The sequence below is a fragment of the Schistocerca americana genome, chromosome 5 (assembly GCF_021461395.2).
Source record: "Schistocerca americana isolate TAMUIC-IGC-003095 chromosome 5, iqSchAmer2.1, whole genome shotgun sequence".
In the NCBI taxonomy this organism is placed as follows: domain Eukaryota; kingdom Metazoa; phylum Arthropoda; class Insecta; order Orthoptera; family Acrididae; genus Schistocerca; species Schistocerca americana.
The window spans coordinates 489,478,591-489,501,346 of record NC_060123.1 but is presented as its reverse complement, the minus strand read 5'-3'; the positions used below and the strand labels follow the sequence as shown (position 1 = coordinate 489,501,346).

General features: G+C 41.4%; 1 protein-coding gene across 1 annotated transcript in view; it reads left to right on the top strand.

The window, feature by feature from the left end:
* LOC124615750 (adenylyltransferase and sulfurtransferase MOCS3) overlaps positions 1-22,756 on the top strand; it is a 217,796-nt gene that overhangs the window by 48,802 nt on the left and 146,238 nt on the right. Inside the window, exon 2 of the mRNA XM_047143837.1 lies at positions 21,429-21,523. Coding sequence (XP_046999793.1) covers positions 21,431-21,523 — 93 coding nt within the window. The 5' untranslated portion in view covers positions 21,429-21,430. The remainder of the gene's footprint in view (positions 1-21,428; positions 21,524-22,756) is intronic.

Below are 22,756 nucleotides of genomic sequence, written 5' to 3'. Positions count from 1 at the left end.
AGAACATTAAAATTCTAAAACCATAAATGGGGGCTTACAGATGATAGTGAAATGAAATAATAATTGAGATAATAGACAGGATGTAGTGAAAAATATCAGTAAGGGGCCGTATAATAAAATCAGAATCAATAAAGGAGCAATAAAAAGCTGCAAAAAAAACTTGTTATTGTAAAGTCTTACCGGAATTGGTCGGTTAACTGCCAGTGAGAACCATCATGGCCAGATACTGGCAAAATACCAAGCATATACATGGATAACAGGCAGATGCGACTTAGCTAGAAGGGTCAGAAGGCATGTGGAATTGAGGCATTACCTGGAAAAGCAACTTAAAGATCGTTAGGTTGTTTTTCTGTTCCCTGCAGTAACTGCATCTGTACGAACCAGTCTTTGTGCTCACAAATTATTACTCTCCGACATACACAACACCCTCTAGAAACATTTGACAGCCATGCTGCTCCAAGTCGTCATTCCACTGACTGCCATAGCCAGTAGACAACTTTCATGCCACCCATATCAGTGTTGTGTGTGTGCTGTGCTGAGATGTATTGGTCAGTGATGGGATATCCATATTGTGGAATTTATATTTGCCAGCATCACATAGGAAGAAAATAGTGATTGTCAACAAAATATGGGAAGTGATTGCGATAGTATATCCAGTATGGCATTTTGTGGCGGCGTTCGTAGCGACAAGCAATGCGCTGTAGAAACGGCTTACGAAGTCACCGCCACACTTTTAGTAGTGGGCCAACCGGTCTGCTGGAACAGTGAACAGAAAGAGGAAAACCCAAACACTATGATTAAATAAAAGTCGGTACTTATCTTTATTAACGAAGATACAGCAACACAGTAGTGAACTCCGTGTCTACAGAAATCTGTCTAGTTTGAGTCGGAGCGGCTAGGTCAGCGTCGGCTGACGACAAACAACAACTCTGCTGCAATGAACACACAACTGACTAGCAAGTACACAGTTCGGTGGCGCGTATACAACTGAGCGGCGAATACAGAACTGTCCTAGCACTCGCGACTCCAGCGCTTAAGAACCCAGAAGACAGCGGTGGCGCGCGCAGACTTGCGGCGATTTCCTGTCTCGCTGGTGTTGCTTATGCGGACGACGTCCGGACTTTGATGCTGCCAACCTTTTGGCAGCGGGCTCGGGTGGCATTACTGGCTAGGATATAACACTCCTCCCCCCCAAATCGCCGCACCGTCGTTGAATAATGACATGGCGAGCGTCGACGGCGGGGGAGGGGTCTGGCCGCAGGCGTAGCGGACGAGACCGGGGCGGAGACTGTTGTCGGTGGCAGTCCCCGGTCCGCACCCCAGCATTGGCTGCGCGGGGCATCGGGAAACACCGACTGAAAACCGAGGTCAGGGTGCACGCCTGTGACCACGGGCGCAGCGTCTGGTACTGGACGCGACGGGGCGTCAGGACCCACGAAGAGAGGCAGCGTCTCCTGACGCTGCGTCGACGGCTGCTGAGTGGGCGCCGGACAAGGTGCTGCGGTGTCAGACTCCTTGGGGGTGCCCAAGGAAAGCGGCTGCAGGACAGGCTGCACAGCCACCGCTTGGGAAGGCGGCCCGGCTGAGGGATCGACGTCCATCAGCTCCGAAGGCGGTGGCGACTGAAGAGGGACCGCAGGCGCCGGAGCGACCACCTGGGGCGCTCCCGGATGAAGCTGCGCGGGAGGCATCAACGGGACGGGCTGTCGGCGTGGTAGCGGCGACGGCTGCTGCTGCTGCCCTGGGGGCGGCAGCGAAGTCGGAAGGCGCGGCTGGAACCCGCCGCGGACCAAATCTGTGGACAAAGAACGAGCGGCAGAATCCGGGCGGCCAGTGCGGCGCAACTGGTTCTGATGCCTACTGTGCACCCCAGTAGCACCTTGAACAGTATAAAAACCGCGACCCTGGACACTTATCACGGTACCACGTTCCCAACGACGGCGACCGTGATAAACTCTGAAAAAAACGGCGTCGTTGCGCTGAAAACGCGTGCGATGCTCAGAAGCGGCGGGTCGATCCGGGGGGTGCAACAACCATAGTAGGGTGCGATGACGATGGCCGTGGAGAAGCTCCGCAGGCGAAGGGCCATCACGTGGCGTGGTCCAGTACGACGACAGGAACGTGATGAGGGCCTGCTGACGAGAGTGCGTAGCACAAAGGCGGTCCATATGATCCTTGAATGTGCGTACAAAACGTTCCGCTGCACCATTCGATTGAGGGTGGAACGGCGGAGTAAGAACATGGCGAATGCCATTGGCAGAACAAAAACTTTCAAATTCAGCAGAGGTAAATCGTGGACCATTGTCAGACACTAAAACTTCTGGAAGACCCTCAATACAAAAAATTGAAGTCAACGCCTGTATAGTTTGTGCAGACGTTGTAGACTGCATGGGCACAACAAACGGAAAATTACTAAATGCATCTATCACGATGAGCCAACGAGAATTCCAATATGGACCAGCGAAATCAATATGTACTCGCTGCCAGGGCCCGGCAGGGCGTGCCCACTCAAAATAACGTTGAGGCGGAGCAGCTTGGTGTTCGGCACACGTCGAACAATCTGTAGACATCTGCGTAATCTGCTTATCAATGCCGATCCATGTACAATGACGGCGGGCAAGCTGCTTGGTGCTGACCACTCCCCAATGACCTTGATGCAACAAGTCGAGGACCTTGGATTGGAGCACTTGGGGAACCACTACACGAAGCTGGTCATTCTCAGTGCGTAACAGCAAAACTCCGTGCGAAACAGACAACAGATGACGTTGCGGATAATAGCGACGAACCACAGGATCCGATATGTCCTTTGCCTTGGACGGCCAACCACGTTGAACAAAACGTAATAGTAAACTCAGATGAGGATCCGTAGCTGTCGCACGTGCCACCTGACGATAATCAATCGGAAAATCCCGGAGGGATTGATGCTCATCGGCGTCAATCTGATGGCAAGAGTCGTCAGAGGAATCGAAGACATCATCCGCAGCAATCGGCAATCTAGAAAGCGCGTCAGCGTTTGCATGCTGAGCTGTAGGGCGATACAGTATCTCATACTGGTATTGTGATAACAAAAGAGCCCAATGTTGTAGTCTCTGAGCCGTCCGCTGAGGAACTGGTTTAGACGGATGAAACAGTGACGTCAGGGGCTTGTGATCTGTTACTAAATAGAATGGTCTACCATAGAGGTAGTGATGGAATTTTGTGACACCGAACACAATAGCCAACGCTTCCTTGTCCAATTGGCTATAATTACACTGAGCTTTGTTTAGCAATTTAGATGCGAACGCAATAGGACGTTCGGTGTTACCGACTCGGTGAGACAACACAGCACCGAGGCCGAAAGAAGAGGCATCACAAGCTAACACCAGAGGCTTGTTAGGGTCGTAATGGACCAGACAACGATCATTCAATAAAGCCTCTTTAAGCTGCTGAAAGGCTGATTGGCAATCAGCTGACCACACAAACGGAACATTCTTACGGCGGAGACGATGCAACGGTGCAGCAATCTGTGATGCATTAGGTATAAACCTAATATAATGTGTCAATTTGCCAAGAACTGCTTGCAATTCCTGCAGATTGCGAGGGGCGGGCAAATCACGAATAGCTGCTAAATGTGACTGGGAGGGATGAATGCCTTGAGCATTAATAACATGTCCCAGATACTCCATCTCCGTAAGGAAAAATGAACATTTATCGATGTTGCAACGTAGGCCTGCCTGAGACAACACTGTAAACAAACACTCCAAATTACGGAAATGTTCAGCAGGCGTCCGACCGGACACAACAATATCGTCTAAATAGTTGCAACACGATGGCACATTAGCCAGAAGTTGTGACAAAAAACGCTGAAAAACAGCTGGAGCTGACGCACAACCAAAAGGCAAACGCAGAAAACGGAACAACCCCAACGACGTGCTTATGACAAAATACTGTTGTGATTGTTCGTCGAGGGGCAATTGCAAATATGCTTCACGGAGATCAATTTTGGAAAAGAAACGAGCTTCCCCTAACTTATCCATCAGCTCGTCCGGTCTAGGCAAAGGAAAAGAATCAATGACAGTCTGAGGATTAACTGTCGACTTAAAATCAGCACACAAACGTAACTTGCCAGACGGTTTCTTTATAATAACTAAGGGAGAAGCCCACTGGCTCGCTGAAACGGGTTGAATAACACCGTTGTTTTGCCAATGACGAAGTTCATCTGCTACAGGTGCCCGGAGGGCGTGAGGCACTGGACGAGCACGAAAAAATCGAGGCTGAGCATTATCTTTTAACGTAATATGAGCGGCAAAGTTCGCAGCACAACCTAGTTCGTCTTTAAATATGTCACTATTGTTTACGCAAATCGGTTATGCTGTCTTGAGGAACAACAACAGAATTAATTTGCAACACATTGTCTTGGGTAGACAGGCCAAAAAAGTCAAAACAGTCTAATCCGAAAATGTTTACACTGTCTGTAGCGCGGAGCACTGTGAATGAAACTGTTTTTGTATTGCCACGGAATGTGGCTGGCACGCTACATACACCTAACACAGGAATTTGTTCTCCACTATAAGTAGCCAAAGAATGTTTTGCCGCTGAAAGTTTAGGGCGGCCGATAGCCGCATACGTAGCACTATTTATGAGAGTCACAGACGCACCAGTGTCTAATTGAAAATTGAAGGTCTTATCCTGGATGTGTAGCTTCACAAATAGTTTATTACACTGTCTCTGGATCGGTGCAGTGGAGGCGGAAGACACAAAATCAGCGCGTTTAGCGCGTGTTCGCTGCTTACGACAACTCGTGGGTTGGGCGGGTGGAACAACAACTCCCGCTTCACTTGCAGTCCGTACATTACTTTATATAGCGTTTGAATTACGCCTTGGTCGCATAGCAGAGGGCTGGGTGGGTGGCTTATTGCGAACAAGTTTATTACCCACACGAACCGTGGAAGAGCCTTTAAACGCGACCTTCTGGGCGGGCTGGCTTTGAAGAACATGAATATCCATGGGCTGGACAGCACTAGAATTGTTCTTGCGTTTACGCAAACAAACAGTCTGGATGTGTCCTTTCCTTTGACAAAAGTGACAAACCGCGTTTCTTAACGGGCAACGTTCACGAGGATGAGCAAGAACACACTTAGGGCAAGACTTAACTCTATCATTTTGCACACGCGGCTGACGAATGTGTTTAACATGACGCGGCCGGCTAGTGTTTACAGTTTGACTCTGCCGGTGAGGCCGCGGGCGTGACATAACTTGCTGAGCACAGGCAATTTGAGAAATACATGGCTGATCTAACTCACACTCAGCATAGTCAAAAGTATCTTGGGCTTCAATGATGTTCATCACTGTCTCTAATGACGGGTCAGGCAACTTTAAGATAGCAGCACGAATACGAGAATCTGCAATGTTTTGAGTAATAGCGTCTCGTAACATGACATCACTGTAGGAAGCTCCACACACACAATTAAATCGGCACTGACGGGTGAGGCCCCGTAAATCTGTTAACCACTGTTTATTAGATTGATGTGGCAGTTTCTTTAATCTGAAGAACTTGAATCTGGCTGCTGCCACATGAACTCGCGACTCGAAATACTCAGCAAGCTTGTTAACAACAACGTCATAGTCTAAAGCTTCTGGCTTGGATTCCGGGAACAACTTACAAAGTAGGCGATAGACTTCCACGCCTGCAGTGGAAATTAAATAAAGCTGCCGCTCAGTACCCGTGATTTTGTAGACTGTCATGTGCGCCTGCAACTGCGCGAAATATTCTCGCCATTCTTCTCTTGATGCATCAAAAGCACGGAAAGGTGGTGCTGCCTGTGCTTGTTCCTTTTGTGTTGGAGGATTAGCCGCTTGTTTGGCGATTGCTTCCACCAGACTTTGTATTTGCTGACTCTGTAACAAGATCAACTGTTGTAATTCGGCAGACATAGTGAACACAAATGAAACCAGCCCCCAAAATTTTATCGCTATAATTAGTATAACCAGAAACAAGTTGAACCAGCCCTGCACACGAGTTCGGAAGCCCTCGTCGCCAGTTTTGTGGCGGCGTTCGTAGCGACAAGCAATGCGCTGTAGAAACGGCTTACGAAGTCACCGCCACACTTTTAGTAGCGGGCCGACCGGTCCGCTGGAACAGTGAACAGAAAGAGGAAAACCCAAACACTCTGATTAAATAAAAGTCGGTACTTATCTTTATTAACGAAGATACAGCAACACAGTAGTGAACTCCTTGTCTACAGAAATCTGTCTAGTTCGAGTCGGAGCGGCTAGGTCAGCGTCGGCTGACGACAAACAACAACTCTGCTGCGATGAACACACAACTGACTAGCAAGTACACAGTTCGGTGGCGCGTATACAACTGAGCGGCGAATACAGAACTGTCCTAGCGCTCGCGACTCCAGCGCTTAAGAACCCAGAAGCCAGCGGAGGCGCGCGCAGACTTGCGGCGATTTCCTGTCTCGCTGGCGCTGCTTATGCGGACGGCGTCCGGACTTTGATGCTGCCAACCTTTTGGCAGTGGGCTCGGGTGGCATTACTGGCTAGGATATAACATGGCATGTGATTAAGAGAACCATAAACCACGAGAAACATAAAATTCAGAAAGGGACGTGAAAGAAAGAGGTCACAAAGAAGAGAAATTCAGGACAGTGTTATTTTTTGCCAAAAACCGGTATGAAAGTCTGCTCTAAGAAATTTCTAGTCAGTAAGAAATGATGCACAAAGGAATGCTATCTAAAAATATGCCCAGTGGATCAAGAAGAGATCTATGAACAAGTTTTTACTTTAGTTGACATTAGAAAACATCACCTAGAACATCTAATACAACTAGGTCTGGCTAGAATCAAAGCTCCATTTATATTTACCATCTAAAATGCAACAATTATAAGACAATAGTCTGTAAATCCAAATTCCAAACTATCTTGCAAGTTACCAAGAGCAGTTTGAAAACAGTTTTTGAAGGTGTCAAATGCTACCACTCTTACAGTAGAGAGATACTTGCCATCAGACCACATAAAATTGCAACAGAAATTTGGGACATGGTCCACTCTCACTGGGACCAGTTTCATTTCGCATTATTGTCAATGCAAATCCAAAAGGAAATATTTTGACAACCCTGACTAGTGTTGCAAAATTATTCACATCACTTAGAGATCATTTTCTCCATGAAACAAATACAGTACTCCAGATGAAGTATAACATTTATTATAAGTTCTTTAGGGAGAATAGTCTGTGTTGGTTTCAAAAACCTGAATTGATATCTGTGATTTCTGCCGGGTGTGTGAAGTTATATTGTGTGTCAATGCAGATGACCCTCGTAAAGACATGTATGAAGAACACAAACTAAACGTTGTGGAATGCAATAAACTCAAGGACAAGTATTCGGAGACGCCCAAACTTGACAACACAGGTACCTTAGTGCTCAAGTTTGACTATGTACAGAACCTGCCTCTGCCTAAACTGCCTAAACTGAGCATAACTGCACAGTTCTATAAGAGATAATCCATACTTCACTTTCTTTCAAGGCTACTATACAGACAAATATCTCCAGAAAAGACTATTAATACTTAGATTGATATTAGATGTTAACAAATTCCCCTTTTTCAGTAAGGCCTTCCGTGATCTAGCCAGTCTGCATTTTATATCCTCACTACTTCAGCCATCAACAGTTATTTTGCTACCCATACACCAAAACTTATGTCGCACTTTTACATCTCATTTTCTAATCCGGTTCTTGCAGCATAAACTGATTTAATTCAACTACATTCCATTACCCTTGTCTTAGTTTTGTTGATGTTAATCTTATAGTCTCTTTTCCAGCCACTAACCATTCCATTCAGCTGTTCTTCCAAATCTCTTGCCATCTCTGACAGAATTACATGTCATGGGCAAACCCTACAGTTTCTGTTTCTGCTTTCTTAATGTACATATTAATTAACATTGGGGTCAGCTAGAACCCTGTCTCAAACCCTTTTCAGTCACTACTACACTTTCATGAACTGCTACTCTTATAAATGCAGTCTGGATAACATTTCACTCCATGTATTTCACCTCTGCTATCCTTAGAACTTTGAAAATTGTATTTCAGTCAACACTGTCAAAAGCTTTCTCTAAATCTGCTTATGCGGTTTGCCTTTCTTCAGCATATCTTTTAGGATAAGTCACTGGGTCAGTATTGCCCCACATGTTCCTACATTTCTCCGGAGCTCAAACTGGTCTTTCCCGAGCTCAGCTGCTGCTAGTTTCCTCCTTTTCCTGTAAACAATTAGTGTCCTGTAAATAATCAGGGCATATTAATCTGGTGATTCAGTAGTATTCATTCCTATCGACAACTCTCTTCTTTGGAACTGGCATTATTACATTCTTCCTGAAGTCGGAGGGTATTTTGCATGTCTAATGTATTTTACATACTAGGTAGAATAGTGTTGTTATTGCTGCCTGTCCCAAAGATCTCAATAATTCTGAGGGAATGTTATCTATTCCAGGGGTCTTGCATCAGATTTCAGTGCTCCTACAAATTATTCTCTCAAAATGTAATGTAACTGGATATATACAAAATCTAATCACCAAGGAGTAAACATATATAAATGTGCAAGCTTTCAGAGCCAGTAGCTCTTTCTTCTAGCAGAAGGGTTGAAGGGGAAGGAAGAGGGGTGGAAGAAAAGGACTAGAGAGGTTCAGGAAATGGGGGAAGTTTGGAAAAGTCACCCAGAACCCTGGATCAGGCAAGAGTGACTAGATACGATGAGAATGAACAGTCTTTCCTTCTCATCTGGTGTGGTAAGTCTCCCTTGACCCAGGGTGTTCTGGGTGACTTTTCTGAACTCTCCCCGTTTTCTAAACTTCACCAGTCCTTTTCCTTCAGTTCTCTTCATTCCCCTTCAACCTTTCTGCCAAAAGGAGGAGACACTGGTTCCGAAAGCTTGCACATTTACTTAACTTTTATATATGTTTTCTCCTGCTGCAAATGGTGCGTAGATTTTTTTATTTATTCAATTATATTACAATTATATTTTATAAGATTGATCATTTCCATTGATAAGTTCTTCTCTCAATGCCATAGCTCCCATTTCATCTTCACGTACTTCCTCTTCTCTTTCTGTAACGTCATCCTCAAATTTATATATACAGGAAGTAGGAGAAGATGAAATGGGAGATTAGGTACTGAGAGAAGAACTTATCAATGAAAATTATCACTCTTAGAAATTGTACAGTTGCTTTTTCTTTTTAATTTTCCTATAGACAGCATCTATCTTTCCTCTTAGGCTGTAGATACTGCAGCAATGATACGCAATAGGGAGTTTCATTGAGAGACATGGCCATGGAAGAAGGAAATAAAAAAAATGTTCTGACAAGATGTGAATACAGCAATATAAATCACATAGGAAAGAAATAAATAGTAAACAGAGATAAGCCAAGCCAAGGTTGCTGCAGGAAAATGAAATGGTCATTGTATAAATTGATTCAGTGTATAGCAAAGTCCAAAAAGCAGCAAATTAAAATCGAACACATTGACATGAAGAGTGCAAAAAGAATTCCATTGTTAGAGCCAAAGGAGAGGGCAGATAAAGTGGAAAGAGTATGTTGAAGAACTCTGTGAGAGAGAGGAAGTGTCTGATGATGTAATTCAAGAAGAAATGGGAGTCAATATGGAAGACATAGAGGAACTAGTAACAGAGCTCTGGAAGACTTGCAAACAATCAGGGCAGAATTTCTAAAATCATTAGGGGAAGTGCCAACATAGCAACTATTAAGTTTGGTTTTTAGAATCTATGAGTCTAAACAAATACTATCAGATTTAAAAAAAAAATTCATCCACACAATCCAGGAGATAAGCAAGATAAATGCAAGAACTATCATAGAATCAGCTTAATATCTCATGCATCAATGTTACTGACTAACATAATATACAGAAGAATGGAAAAAGAATATTGAAGATGTCTTCATGATAATTTTGGCTTTAGGAGACATAAATGTGCTAGAGAGACAGTTCTGGTATTTGACTTCACGTCAGAGGCAACGCTGAAGAAAAGTCAAAATGTGTTGACCTAGAAAAAACAGTCAACAATGTAATTGTGTAGATGTTCAAAATTAGGTATAGGGTCATTCCACACCAAGTGGTCTAAAACTGAAAAAAGTTCCCACCATCATGGTCTCCAATTTTCGTCAAATTTTAACTGTAGCTTTAGTCAAGTGTTGAAGTAAGTTTCCCAAGATTTCAGGCCTCTAGCTGCAATAGCTGCTGATCTAGACCCCCTTGTCTGAAGTGTACTTAGTCCGTGTGCATGCAACATAAAAAAAATGTCATATTTGGAGTCTAATAAAATCGAAACTAATTCATAAGAATGGTTAGTAAGATGCGACCCTGTACAGTTTTTTTTGCTGATTCCAACGAAATTATGTATAACATTACTCATGCAAACCCCGGTCAAATAACTCGACTCAAAGTATACTTCAAAGTTTGTCGTGACACAACGCGACAAATTTTGACCAATATTAAGACTGCAATGATTTCCTTGCAGTTGAAGATATGGACTTGAACTTTTGGCCAAGCTTCATGCTTGTGCTAGACATAATGCAGCCGGATTTGCAATGATCCAGGCCATATGGTCGCCCTGCAGTATCTCTTCAAATTAGGCAGTGTCAGCACAAACGGTAAAATTTACCAAAGTTTCAAGCCAATTACTAAAAAATAGTTGGCCTGAATCTGCTTGTGAATAGTATCACCTAAAAGAGAAACTCTTGCTCTACAAGACTGACATTTGTTTTTTTTGCAACGCGACCATTAAGTACTCATTAACTCACATCAAAGTTGTTATATTTTGTATGCGCGATGCACTAATTTTTCTTCATTTCTAGGAATTTGAATCTTAATAGTCGCTTAGAATTACTGATATAATTGGATATTTCATTCGTGTTTTATTCAGTGATTGGCCAGTGAGAGATGTCAGAAGTTAATGAAGAAGAAGAATCGTTGGCCCCCTGTTCAATTGGAAAAGATGCTGCTGCATCGAAGTGCCATGTTATCTTCTATGCTAAGAAGACTGGATTCAAAGCGTTTAGTGATTTCACAGAATGTGACCAGAAATTGCTTGTTTCGCGTTCAGAAGCCAAACTTGACGAAAATTCCATCATTTGCTTCCACCATGAAGCCCTCTTCCTACATGAATATCAAGCGATGCAAAAGAAATGTTGCAATCCATTCAAGAAGAGGAATCACAATGTAAAAGCTGGACTTAGACTGCTTGATAATGAAACAGCTGCCAAACTTTGCCTGTTAAAGAAAAAAGAAGTGATTGATATAAAACCTGGTCAGAAGCTTTGCCCTCGCTGCATGTCGGCACTGAACCAAAAGCTAGAAGATTCATCATCACTATCAACCCAATCTGAACAAGATTTCACAACGGATGAAACTGAACCAGCCATCAACAAAAGTTTATCATTTATTGGTGCTTCACCATTGAAAAGAAGACAACTAAGTAAAAGAGATAAGCAAAGCTATGCAAAAAGAAAGATCTTGGATGCACAAAGTTTAATTGGGAATCAAATTGCTGCTGCTGTAGGAATCAATTACGATGAACAGCCAAGTTCAAGTAAAAGTCGCCCATGCAATAATTGTGCAGATCTTGATAATCTTATAGAAGAGTTGAAAGAAAAATGTAAAGTGTCAAATCGTAGGACAAAAGTTCAAATATTGACCTTGGTTCCAAGAAGCTGGACAATTAAAGATACGACAACAGCATTTAATGTATCAGAAAGAATGGTAAAGCAAGCGAGAAAACTGAAGAATGAGCAAGGTGTTCTAGCTTTTCCAGCAAATCGGCAAGGAAGGAAGCTTTCAGATGAAGTTGTCCAGAAAGTACATGACTTTTTTCAAGATGACGAATTCAGCAGACTTTGTCCAGGGAAGAAAGACTGTGTGCCTGTGAGAATTTCAGGAACAAAGGTGTACAAGCAAAAGCGGTTGTTGCTTTGCAATTTGAAGGAAATGTACGTGTCTTATCAGAAGCAAAATGGACCAGAAATTGGCTTCTCAAAGTTTTGCGAGCTTAGACCAAAATGGTGTGTTACAGTTGGCTCTGCTGGAATGCACTCAGTTTGTGTCTGTACAATACACCAAAATGTCAAGCTTATGCTCACTGGTGCATCAATCAATGAAGACTACAAGGAAATTCTTAGCAAAGCTGTTTGCAGCTTGGAAAACAAGGATTGTATGCTTCATCGTTGTGAAAACTGCCCTGGTCCAGAAGGTGTAGAAGCAGTTATTGCAACATATTTTGAAGATAATGACCCTGAAGAACTGATTGAGTACAAACAATGGATTCATACCGACAGGGATACTTTAGAAACAAAGCAGCTTTCAACAGAAGAGTATGTTGAAGATATTGCAGCAAAAATTTGGAACCTGTCTTGTCATCACTACATTGCCAAGCATCAAAGCCAGCACCTGAAAGCTCTCAAAACTGATTTGAAAGAAGGCGAATTCATAATACTAATGGATTTTGCTGAAAACTATTCATTTATTGTTCAAGATGCAGTGCAAGGCTTTCACTGGGAAAACAGTCAAGCAACAGTTCATCCATTTGTAGTCTACTACTGTGAAAACGAAGAGGTGCAATGTGTGAATCTTTGTGTTATTAGTGACTGCCTTCGACACGATACGATTACTGTCCATGTTTACATTGGAAAAGTAATCAATTACCTGAAGATGCAATTTTCCAAAATAAGCCACATCCACTACTTCAGTGATGGTTCAGCTGCACAATATAAGAATTTCAAGAATTTTCTCAACTTATGCTATCACAAAGAAGATTTTGAAATAACAGCAGAATGGAATTTCTTTGGAACAAGCCATGGAAAGTCGCCTTGTGATGGCATTGGAGGCACAACAAAACGGTTGGCAGCAAGAGCAAGTTTGCAACGTCCATATGAAAACCAGATTCTAACACCCAAAGATCTTTTCAACTTCTGCAATGATAATATCAATGGAATCAAATTCTTTTTCATCAGCAAAGAGGAAGTTGAAGAAGAAAAAGCTTCTCAAGAAGAAAGATTCCTGCAAGGGCACACTCTAGCTGGCAAAAGAGAAAACCACCATTTTTTGCCCATTGATATGACGACAATTAAGGTCAGTAGAGTTTCTAATGATGCGACATCTTTTTTGGCCAAAATTAGTGCTGCTGAAGTAGTAGTTCAAGTCATGGATCTTCAGCCTGGGCAGTATGTTGCTTGCATTTATGAAAAGAAATGGTGGATTGGAAACATCGTTGAAATCTCAGTCGAACAGAAAGATGCTTTCATAAGCTTTATGCATCCTCATGGTCCTGCAAGTTCATTTTATTGGCCCTTAAGACGTGATACTTGCTGGATTCCAGAACAACTTATCATTGGTGTTATTCCAGCTCCATCAGTGACATCATCTGGTCGGCAATACAGTTTTCCTGAAAGCATTCTCTTGCAAATCAACGATGCTTCCAGAATGATGAAGTAACTGAGGAAGACAGGCTTGGGAACCTGCATAAAGAAACCCACAATCAGGCTTGGGATCCTGTGGTAAAGACACCCTGTAATCAGGCTTGGGAACCTGCAGTAAAGATACCCACCCGTGGCTGTTACTGCATGGCTATCGGGCGTGGCCCCTATGGCGATGGGGATGCTGGTTTTATTGTGATAACCAGTAATGGCTCAGCCATCATGGACCAACGCAGGGCACTGCGCACACAAAATATAAGATACTTTGACCTGAGTAAATAAGCACTTAATGGAAGCGTTGCAAAAGAAAAATATATCCATCTTGTAGAGCAAGAGTTTCTCTTTCAGATGATACTATTCACAATTAAATCCAGGCTGACTATTTTGTAGTAATGGGCTTTGAACTTTGGTAAATAAAGCCATTTGCGCTGACACTGCCAAATTTGAAGAGATTTTGCAAGGCGACTATAAAGCCTGGGTAGTTGGAAATCCAGCTGTATTATGTCCAGCACAAAGATAAGACTTGGTAAAAAGTTCAAGTCCATATCTTTATCTGCAAGGAAATTATTGCAGTCTGAATATTGGTCAAAATTTGTCGCATTAAGTCACGACAGAATTAGGGGTACACTTTGAGTCGACTTGTTTGACCGGATTTTGCATCAGTAATCTTATAATTAATTTCGTTTGAATCAGCACAAAAAACTGTACAGGGTCTCATCTTACTAACCATTCTTATGAATTGGTTTCAATTTTATGAGACCCCAAAAATGGCATTTTGTCTGATGTCGCGCGCATGCGAACTTACTACCCTTCAGACAAGGGGGTGTAGATCAGCAAGTATTGCAGCTAGAGGCTTGAAATCTTGAGAAACTTAATTTAGCACTTGACTAGTGCTACAGATAAAATTTGAAGAAAATTGGAGACATGATGGTGGGAAGGTTTAGACCACTTGGCATGGAATGACCCTATAAACTACAGTGGAATAGCGATAATAGACACTATGTGCAAGAATCAAGAAGGAAAAATAAGACATCTACATCTACATCTACATCCATACTCTGCAAGCCACCTGACGGTGTGTGGCGGAGGGTACCTTGAGTACCTCTATCAGTTCTCCCTTCTATTCCAGTCTCGTATTGTTTGTGGAAAGAAAGATTGTCGGTATGCCTCTGTGTGGGCTCTAATCTCTCTGATTTTATCCTCATGGTCTCTTTGCAAGATATACCTGGGAGGGAACAGTATACTACTTGACTCTTTGGTGAAGGTATGTTCTCAAAACTTCAACAAAAGCCCATACTGAGCTACTGAGCGTCTCTCTTGCAGAGTCTTCCATTGGAGTTTGTCTATCATCTCCATACCGCTTTCGCGATTACTAAATGATCCTGTAACGAAGTGCACTGCTCTCCGTTGGATCTTCTCTCTCTCTTCTATCAGCCCTATCCGGTACGAATCCCACACTGGTGAGCAGTATTCAAGCAGTGGGTGAACAAGTGTACTGTAACCTACTTCCTTTTTTCTCAGACTGCATTTCCTTAGGATTCTTCCAATGAATCTCAGTCTGGCATCTGCTTTACCGACAATTAATTTTATATGGTCATTCCATTTTAAATCACTCCTAATGCCTACTCCCAGATAATTTATGGAATTAACTGCTTCCAGTTGCTGACTTGCTATACTGTAGCTAAATGATAAAGGATCTTTCTTCCTATGTATTCACAGCATATCACACGTGTCTACATTGAGATTCAATTGCCATTCCCTGCACCATGCGTCAGTTGTTGCAGATCCTCCTGCATTTCAGTACAATTTTCCATTGTTACAATCTCTCGATATACTACAGCATCATTCACAAATAGCCTCAGTGAACTTCCATGTTATCCACAAGGTCATTTATATATATTGTGAATAGCAACAGTCCTACGACACTCCCCTGCAACACACCTGAAATCGCTCTTACTTCGGAAGACTTCTCTCCATTGAGAATGACATGCCGCGTTCTGTTATCTAGGAACTCTTCAATCCAATCACACAATAGTCCATATGCTCTTACTTTGTTCATTAAACGACTGTGGGGAACTGTATCAAACGCCTTGCAGAAGTCAAGAAACACGGCATCTACCCGGGAACCCGTGTCTATGACCCTCTGAGTCTCATGGACGACTAGGACAAGCTGGGTTTCACACGATCGTCTTTTTCAAAACCCATGCTGATTCCTACAGAGTAGATTTCTAGTCTCCAGAAAAATTCATTATACTCTAATATAATACGTGTTCTAAAATTCTGCAACTGATCAACGTTAGAGATATAGGTCTATAGTCCTGCACATCTGTTTGACGTCCCTTCTTGAAAATTGGGATGACCTGTGCCCTTTTCCAATCTTTTGGAATGCTACGCTTTTCTAGAGACTTACGGTACACCACTGCAAGAAGGGGGGCGAGTTCCTTCGCATACTCTGTGTAAAATCGAACTGGTATCCCATCAGGTCCAGCGGCCTTTCCTCTTTTGAGCGATTTTAATTGTTTTCCTATCTTCATCTATTTTTATATTTACCATTTTGTCATTGTGCAACAATCTAGAGAAGGAACTACAATGCAGTCTTCCTCTGTGAAACAGCTTTGGAAAAAGACATTTAGTATTTTGGCCTTTAGTCTGTCATCCTTTGTTTCAGTACCATTTTGGTCACAGAGTGTCTGGACATTTTGTTTTGATCCACCTACCACTTTGACATAAGACCAAAATTTCTTAGGATTTTCTGCCAAGTCAGTACATAGAACTTTACTTTCGAATTCGTTGAACGCATCTTGCATAGCCTTCCTCACACTACATTTCACTTCGTGTAAATTTTGTTTGTCTGCAGGGCTTTGGCTATGTTTATGTTTGCTTTGAAGTTCCCTTTGCTTCCGCAGCAGTTTTCTAACTCGGTTGTTGTACCAGCTCTTTACTGTCTTTGCTTGGCACATACTCATCTAATGCATATTGTACGATGGTTGTGAACTTTGTCCACTGATCCTCAACACTATTTTTACTTGAGATAAAACTTTTGTGTTGAGCCATCAAGTACTCTGAAATCTGCTTTTTGTCACTTTTGCTAGACAGAAAAATCTTCCTACCCTTTTTAATATTTCTATTTACAGCTGAAATCACTGATGCTGTAACTGCTTTATGATCACTGATTCCTTGTTCTGCGTTAACTGTTTCAAATAGTTCGGGTCTGTTTGTCACCAGAAGGTCTAATATGTTATCACCACAAATCGGTTCTCTGTTTAATTGCTCAAGGTAGTTTTCAGATAATGCACTTTAAAAAAATTTCACTGGATTCTTTGTCCCTGCCACCCGTTATAAACGTTTGAGTCTCCCAGTCTATATCTGGTAAATTAAAATCTCCACCCAAAACTATAACATTGTCAGGAAATCTACTCGAAATGTTTTCCAAATTTTCCTTCAGGTGTTCTGCTACAACAGCTGCTGAGCCAGGGGGCCATGTTTGAGCCTGCTTTAACCATGACCTTCACCCAAATTATTTCACATTTCAGATCTCCATCAATTTCCTTCAATACTATTGCACTTTTTATTGCTATGAACATGCCTCTCCCTTCACTCTCTCTTCCCAGCACTGTCCCTGCAGTATACATTCCAATCTGAGTTAAGAATTTCATTACTGTTTACACCTGGTTTCAGCCAACTTTCTGTCCCTACACTTCTTTGTGTTCCTATTCATTATTGTTTCATTACTATTAATGAATTATTATTGATACATTATTTATTCAACAATGAATAAAATATTCATTTATTATTACATAATCACAAAATTGACCTTTGACTCACAATAGTCATTAGCAAGCCATCTGGGCACAGTTCAGTGTTGAACCAAATTACAGTGCAGCACCCATATATTTTATGATACAATGGACACTTGTTCCAATTTTCATGTCACCACCTTCAATAGCCCGTAAGCTCCTGATATAAAAATAACAACAAACAAGCACCATACAATGAAGGCTTTCACGATCAGATGTCGTAGCTGCTGGTGAATCTTCTGTGTTGTATTGTGGTGGCCTGTGAAATCTTTCCATTCTAATGATTTCACCCAGAGCTGTACTGGACATCGTCAGAGGTGCTCCTTGTTCCCCTCAGTTTTCCCAACTGATATGTCAGACATTGGGAAGTGGCGTAAATACTGTGCTAAAGGGGTGTGACCAAAGCTTGAGCATAATCCTTGCTGCTCCAGCTAACTGTGATAAACTGCTACTAAAAGGGGAGCAAGTTCTTTCACATAATCTTTGTAGAATCTTACAGGTAACGCGTCAGGTCCTGACACTTTTACCTTTCTACTAAGTGGTTGTAAGTGCTTTTCTATTCTGTGAACAGTTATCTCATTATGTGGCATTTTGGTGTTCTTATGACGATTGAAAAGAGGAACTGTATTATGATCTACTGCAGTGAAAGAATTTTGGAAGACAGGATTCAGTACTCCATCCTTCTTTCTGGTATCTTTAGTTTCCCTGTCAGTATGGTCACAGAGTGACTGAATAGATGATTTGGAACCACTTACTGATTCTATGTAAGGACAAAACATGTTAAAGTTTTGCTTCATTCATTCTTAATTTGTCAGCTAAGTTTTGACTTCTGTTGAATCTGTGCTGAGGCTCTCTTTTTTTACATAGCAGTTTTCTGATACCTCTATTAAACCACATCAGGTCTTTCCCATTCCTCAAGACCTTGCTTGGAGTGTATTTGTCAAAGGCGATTGAACTGTGCTTTTGAATTTTTTCCATTTGTGCTCCACATCGCCATCCTCATTACTGAATATTTTATGCTTGCTACTCAGATACTCTGTCACTGCAAAAAAATTTTCCTACCTTTCATAATATTCCTTGAACATACCCGTAGTCATAGTCACTGTCACGCCATATGACCACTGATACTTTCCTCTATGTTAACTGATTTGATGAGTTCAGGTCTGATTACTGCTAAGAGGTGTAAGATGTTACCTTCTCAGACTGCTTCTCTAAGTGTCTGTTTGAAGTAATTTTCAGTCAAGATTTTCACAATTATGTCCCCCGAGTCCCTGTCTCTGGCACCAGTTTTGGTTGCATAACTCTCCTAATCTATACCTGGAAAGTTGAAGTCACTCCCTATTAGATTGGTGTGATCAGAAAAGTTACTAATGATATTCTGCAAGTTCTTTCTGAGGTGCTGTACCACTACAGCTCCTGACCAGGCGGTCTATAAAAGCATTCAGTTACTGTTTTTGACCCACCTTTGATTCTTAATGTTTAACTTCATGCAGATTAATTCACATGCGAATCCATGAAAACCTCCCTAGATATTGTCAAATTCTTTACTGCTACAAATGCTCTCCCACCACTAATGACAATAAATACACTGCCACCACTGATGACTAACCTGTCCTGTACTATTCACTTCTGGTTTCAACCAGCTTTCCATTCCTAATACTATCTGGGTATTAAAACCTTCAGTAACCGATACTAATTCTGGGATCTTCCCTTATATGCTCCTACAGTTCACTAACATCGTATTAACCTTTTCTATATCCTATCTCGGACGACAAGCGTTCTCTGAGAACATTGTGCTTGATGTTTATTTGTTTTTGTAGGCAATTCATCTTTGATCCTATGGGGGGATTCCTTTAAACTAAAAAAACTCCCATGTGCATGCCACACATACTCTGCTATCTTAGCGGCACGCTTCCTGCCTGTATTGCATACTTGACTTATTAACAGAAACCCTACAATCCTCAACTCGATAGTGGAGGTCAAGAAATTCATCTAAGGCTAGTTGCCTTGACCAAATCAGCCATTTGCCATTTGCCACAGAACCCAAGTGGCATGTGTCATTTGTGCCAACAACTTCAGAGTTTGAATTTGCTTACTGGAAAAATTTTAGACAAGTCCACTGGCCAAAATCTGCTTCAAAACATAAATGCCATTTTTAGATACAGAAAGCACGTTATTTCTAAATTTTCACCTGACCATAGGACATAGTTAATTGTAGAATTAAACCACAAGAATACTTACTGAGCGAGGTGGCGCAGTGGCTAGCACACTGGACTCGCATTCGGGAGGACGACGGTTCAATCCCACGTCCAGCCATCCTGATTTAGGTTTTCCGTGATTTCCCTAAATCGCTCCAGGTAAATACCGGGATGGTTCCTTTGAAAGGGCATGGCCGAGTTAATTCCCTAATCTGATGAGACCGATGACCTCACTGTCTGGTCTCCCCCCAAACAACCCAACCCCCACAAGAATACTTGTTCTCTCCTTGATGACACACTAGATTCTAGATGATGTGAGATTTCATGCTATTTTCTCTTTGCTCCTTCCTTCCTGGCTGATATAATACTTGTAGTCAAACTGCAAGGAATTAACTATGAGTCCTTTTATTATTTTCTTATCAAAATATTGCTGAGAAATGCTTATTCTACTGAGCAGAATATTAATTTATCTAAATGTAACTCCAGTTCTCAATGACTTTATTTATGTTTACTAAGTCAGTTCACATTTGGTGCTGACTGAATCAGTGATTAATAACATTATGAAAAGGATAGGTTACTAGTCACCACAAAGATGACACATTGAGTTTTCACCATGCCTCTGTGCAGCTGAACTTGTCGTCTTTACATGAGTAGCAATCTGTCCTTTTTATAATATTGTTGATATTCCAACCTGGACTGTCTATTGTTTGAATCAGTGATTAATCACATCTCCTGTTCCTTCAACACTGTGTGTGAGGACTGAGTAGGATGATGCTGTGGTTAGCACACTGAATTTGACTAGGGAGGATGGTGATTCAAATCCGTCTATGGCCGTCCAGATTTAGCATTTCCAAGGGTTTCCCAAAAACTGGTATTGGTACTTGTAGGACACATCAGATTGCCTTCTTACCTTGTGCCCCATCTGTCATGACTTCATTAACTACAATACATTAAACCTTAATCTTCCTTCCTTCCTTATATTTGAGGATACTTTGCAGATTTAGAATTAGATCATGTGAAAACATGATAAATTACTGAAACTTGGGAATCAGGAACACCACAGATGTTGAAGCAGAAATGTGTTAGATAAGCTTATAGATGTATGACATTTTTCATGATTCAGAGAGTGCAATTGCAATTTCATGTGGATAATCAGAAATTGTATTTATAATAATGTTATTTGCCCATTGCATTTCCATCTAGAGTTACTGTGTAGTATTGAATCGCGATAACTTGCCATTTGGCAGGTATTTGTTTATTAAGCTGTTTAGTCAAAGAAAAATTAAAGCTGTGTAGGTAAAGAAAAAAATATAGTCTTCCTTATTTTTTTTTATGTTTCATTTTTTTAGACTACTGTACTATTACCACCCTATTGTAGTACATTTTTTACGTGAAATGAGGAATGACAAAATACACCGAATAACAACAACAACAACAATAATAAATAATAATAATGTTAATCAATACTGATAGGACAACAAAGAATGTGAAACAAAACTGAGCAAGTGTGGGAGATATCAGAGGATTAAATAAGATTAGTGATATCATATGTCAGCTATTTATTTTGCAGTGGATCGGTTTCCAGATAAAGAGACACACACACACATGCAGTCTTGTACAAAGTCACAAGGTAACATACAGTAAGTGATTTCTAAAGTACCTTCAGCTTATGGTAAGACACCTTTTAGAAGTAGATGGCAATAAAATATCTCTCAAACACACTGTCTTGTAGGATTATAATATTATGATGCAATATATTCTTCAACATGGTAATAAAAAGACAAAGTATGTGAAAGCAATTGTTGTTTTCCCTCCATGACTTATCATACAATACTCTGATCTGTGGTGTATTGGGAAGTGCCATCTTCCATGCACTTCATGGTGGTTTGCAGAGAAAAAAATGTAGAGTCAGTTACTTACTTAAACAGTTGTAGGAACAATACAGTTTTATAATTATTCTGCCTCTTTTTTTTTTCAGACATGGATCCAGGTTCTCTACGTGCTGAGATTGAAGAACTGAAGAAACAACTCTATCAGAAAGAGAAACAGTTAAATTTACTTGAGCAGAATGTGGTAAATTACATATTTTAATCTTTCATTTCTATCTTTTGAATGTGTGCGCCTCTCTCTCTCTCTCTCTCTCTCTTTCTCTCTCTCTCTCTCTCTCTCTGTGTGTGTGTGTGTGTGTGTGTGTGTGTGTGTGTGTGTGTGTGTGTGTGCATTTTTAATGTGAGTTATGGCAATGTATCTTTTCCTACTTTAATAAATTCTTTATTTTTATTGCCACTATTGCTGCCAGTTCATTGTATTTTTACTAATTTCCAACCCTGTATCTACTTAATTGAAAAACATGTGGGCACAATTTCAAGAGGATACAGAATGATGCAAGCCTATGGTACTTGTTGTTGCTGTGGTCTTGAGTCTGAAGACAAGTTTGATGCAGCTTTCCACTGTATCCCGTCTATCCTCTTCAGGCTTCTTCTCTGCATAGCTACTGCGGCTTACATTATTGTGAACATGCTCATTGTAGTCAAGTGGTATAATAACCATCATCACTCCCCACCATTACAGCATTAATTATTCTCTAGTACCTCAGGATGTCTCCTATGAACTGATCCTTTATTTTAGTCACGTTGTGTAACAAATTTCTTTTCTCATAATTCAGTTCATTACCTCTTCGTTAATTATCCAGTCTGTTCATCTTTGGCATTCTTATGTAGCACTAAATTTCAAAAACTTCTGTTCTCTTCTCATCTGTACTATTTATCAAACACACTTCACTCCCCTACCAGCTACACTCCAGGTACGCTCTTCCAGAAAAGAATTTCTGACATTTTTAAAAAGAATACCTTTCTTACTATTGCCAGTCTGCGTTTTGTATCCAATCTATTTTAGCATTGTCAGTTAATTTTCTGCACAAATAGCAAAGCTCATCTTCTACTTTTAGTGTGTGTTTTTCTAATCTGAATCCTCCAGCATTTCACAATTTAATTCAGCTATGCTCCATTAATGTTGTTTTACTTTCGTTTATTTGCATGTGATAACATCTTATCAGGACACTACCCCTTACATTCATTCAATATTCCAAGTCCATTGTTGTCCTTTGCAAAACTGTAATACCAACAGCAAATCTTCAAGTTCTTATTTCTTTTCACTGAGCTGAAATATCTTTTGTAATTTTCTGTTTGATTACCTTCACTGCTCAGATTGAACAACGTAAGGGATATATTATAACTCTACCTCATTCTCTTCTTGACTATTTCCTCCCATTCTGCTCCCCCCCCCCCCCCCCACCCCCCACCACCC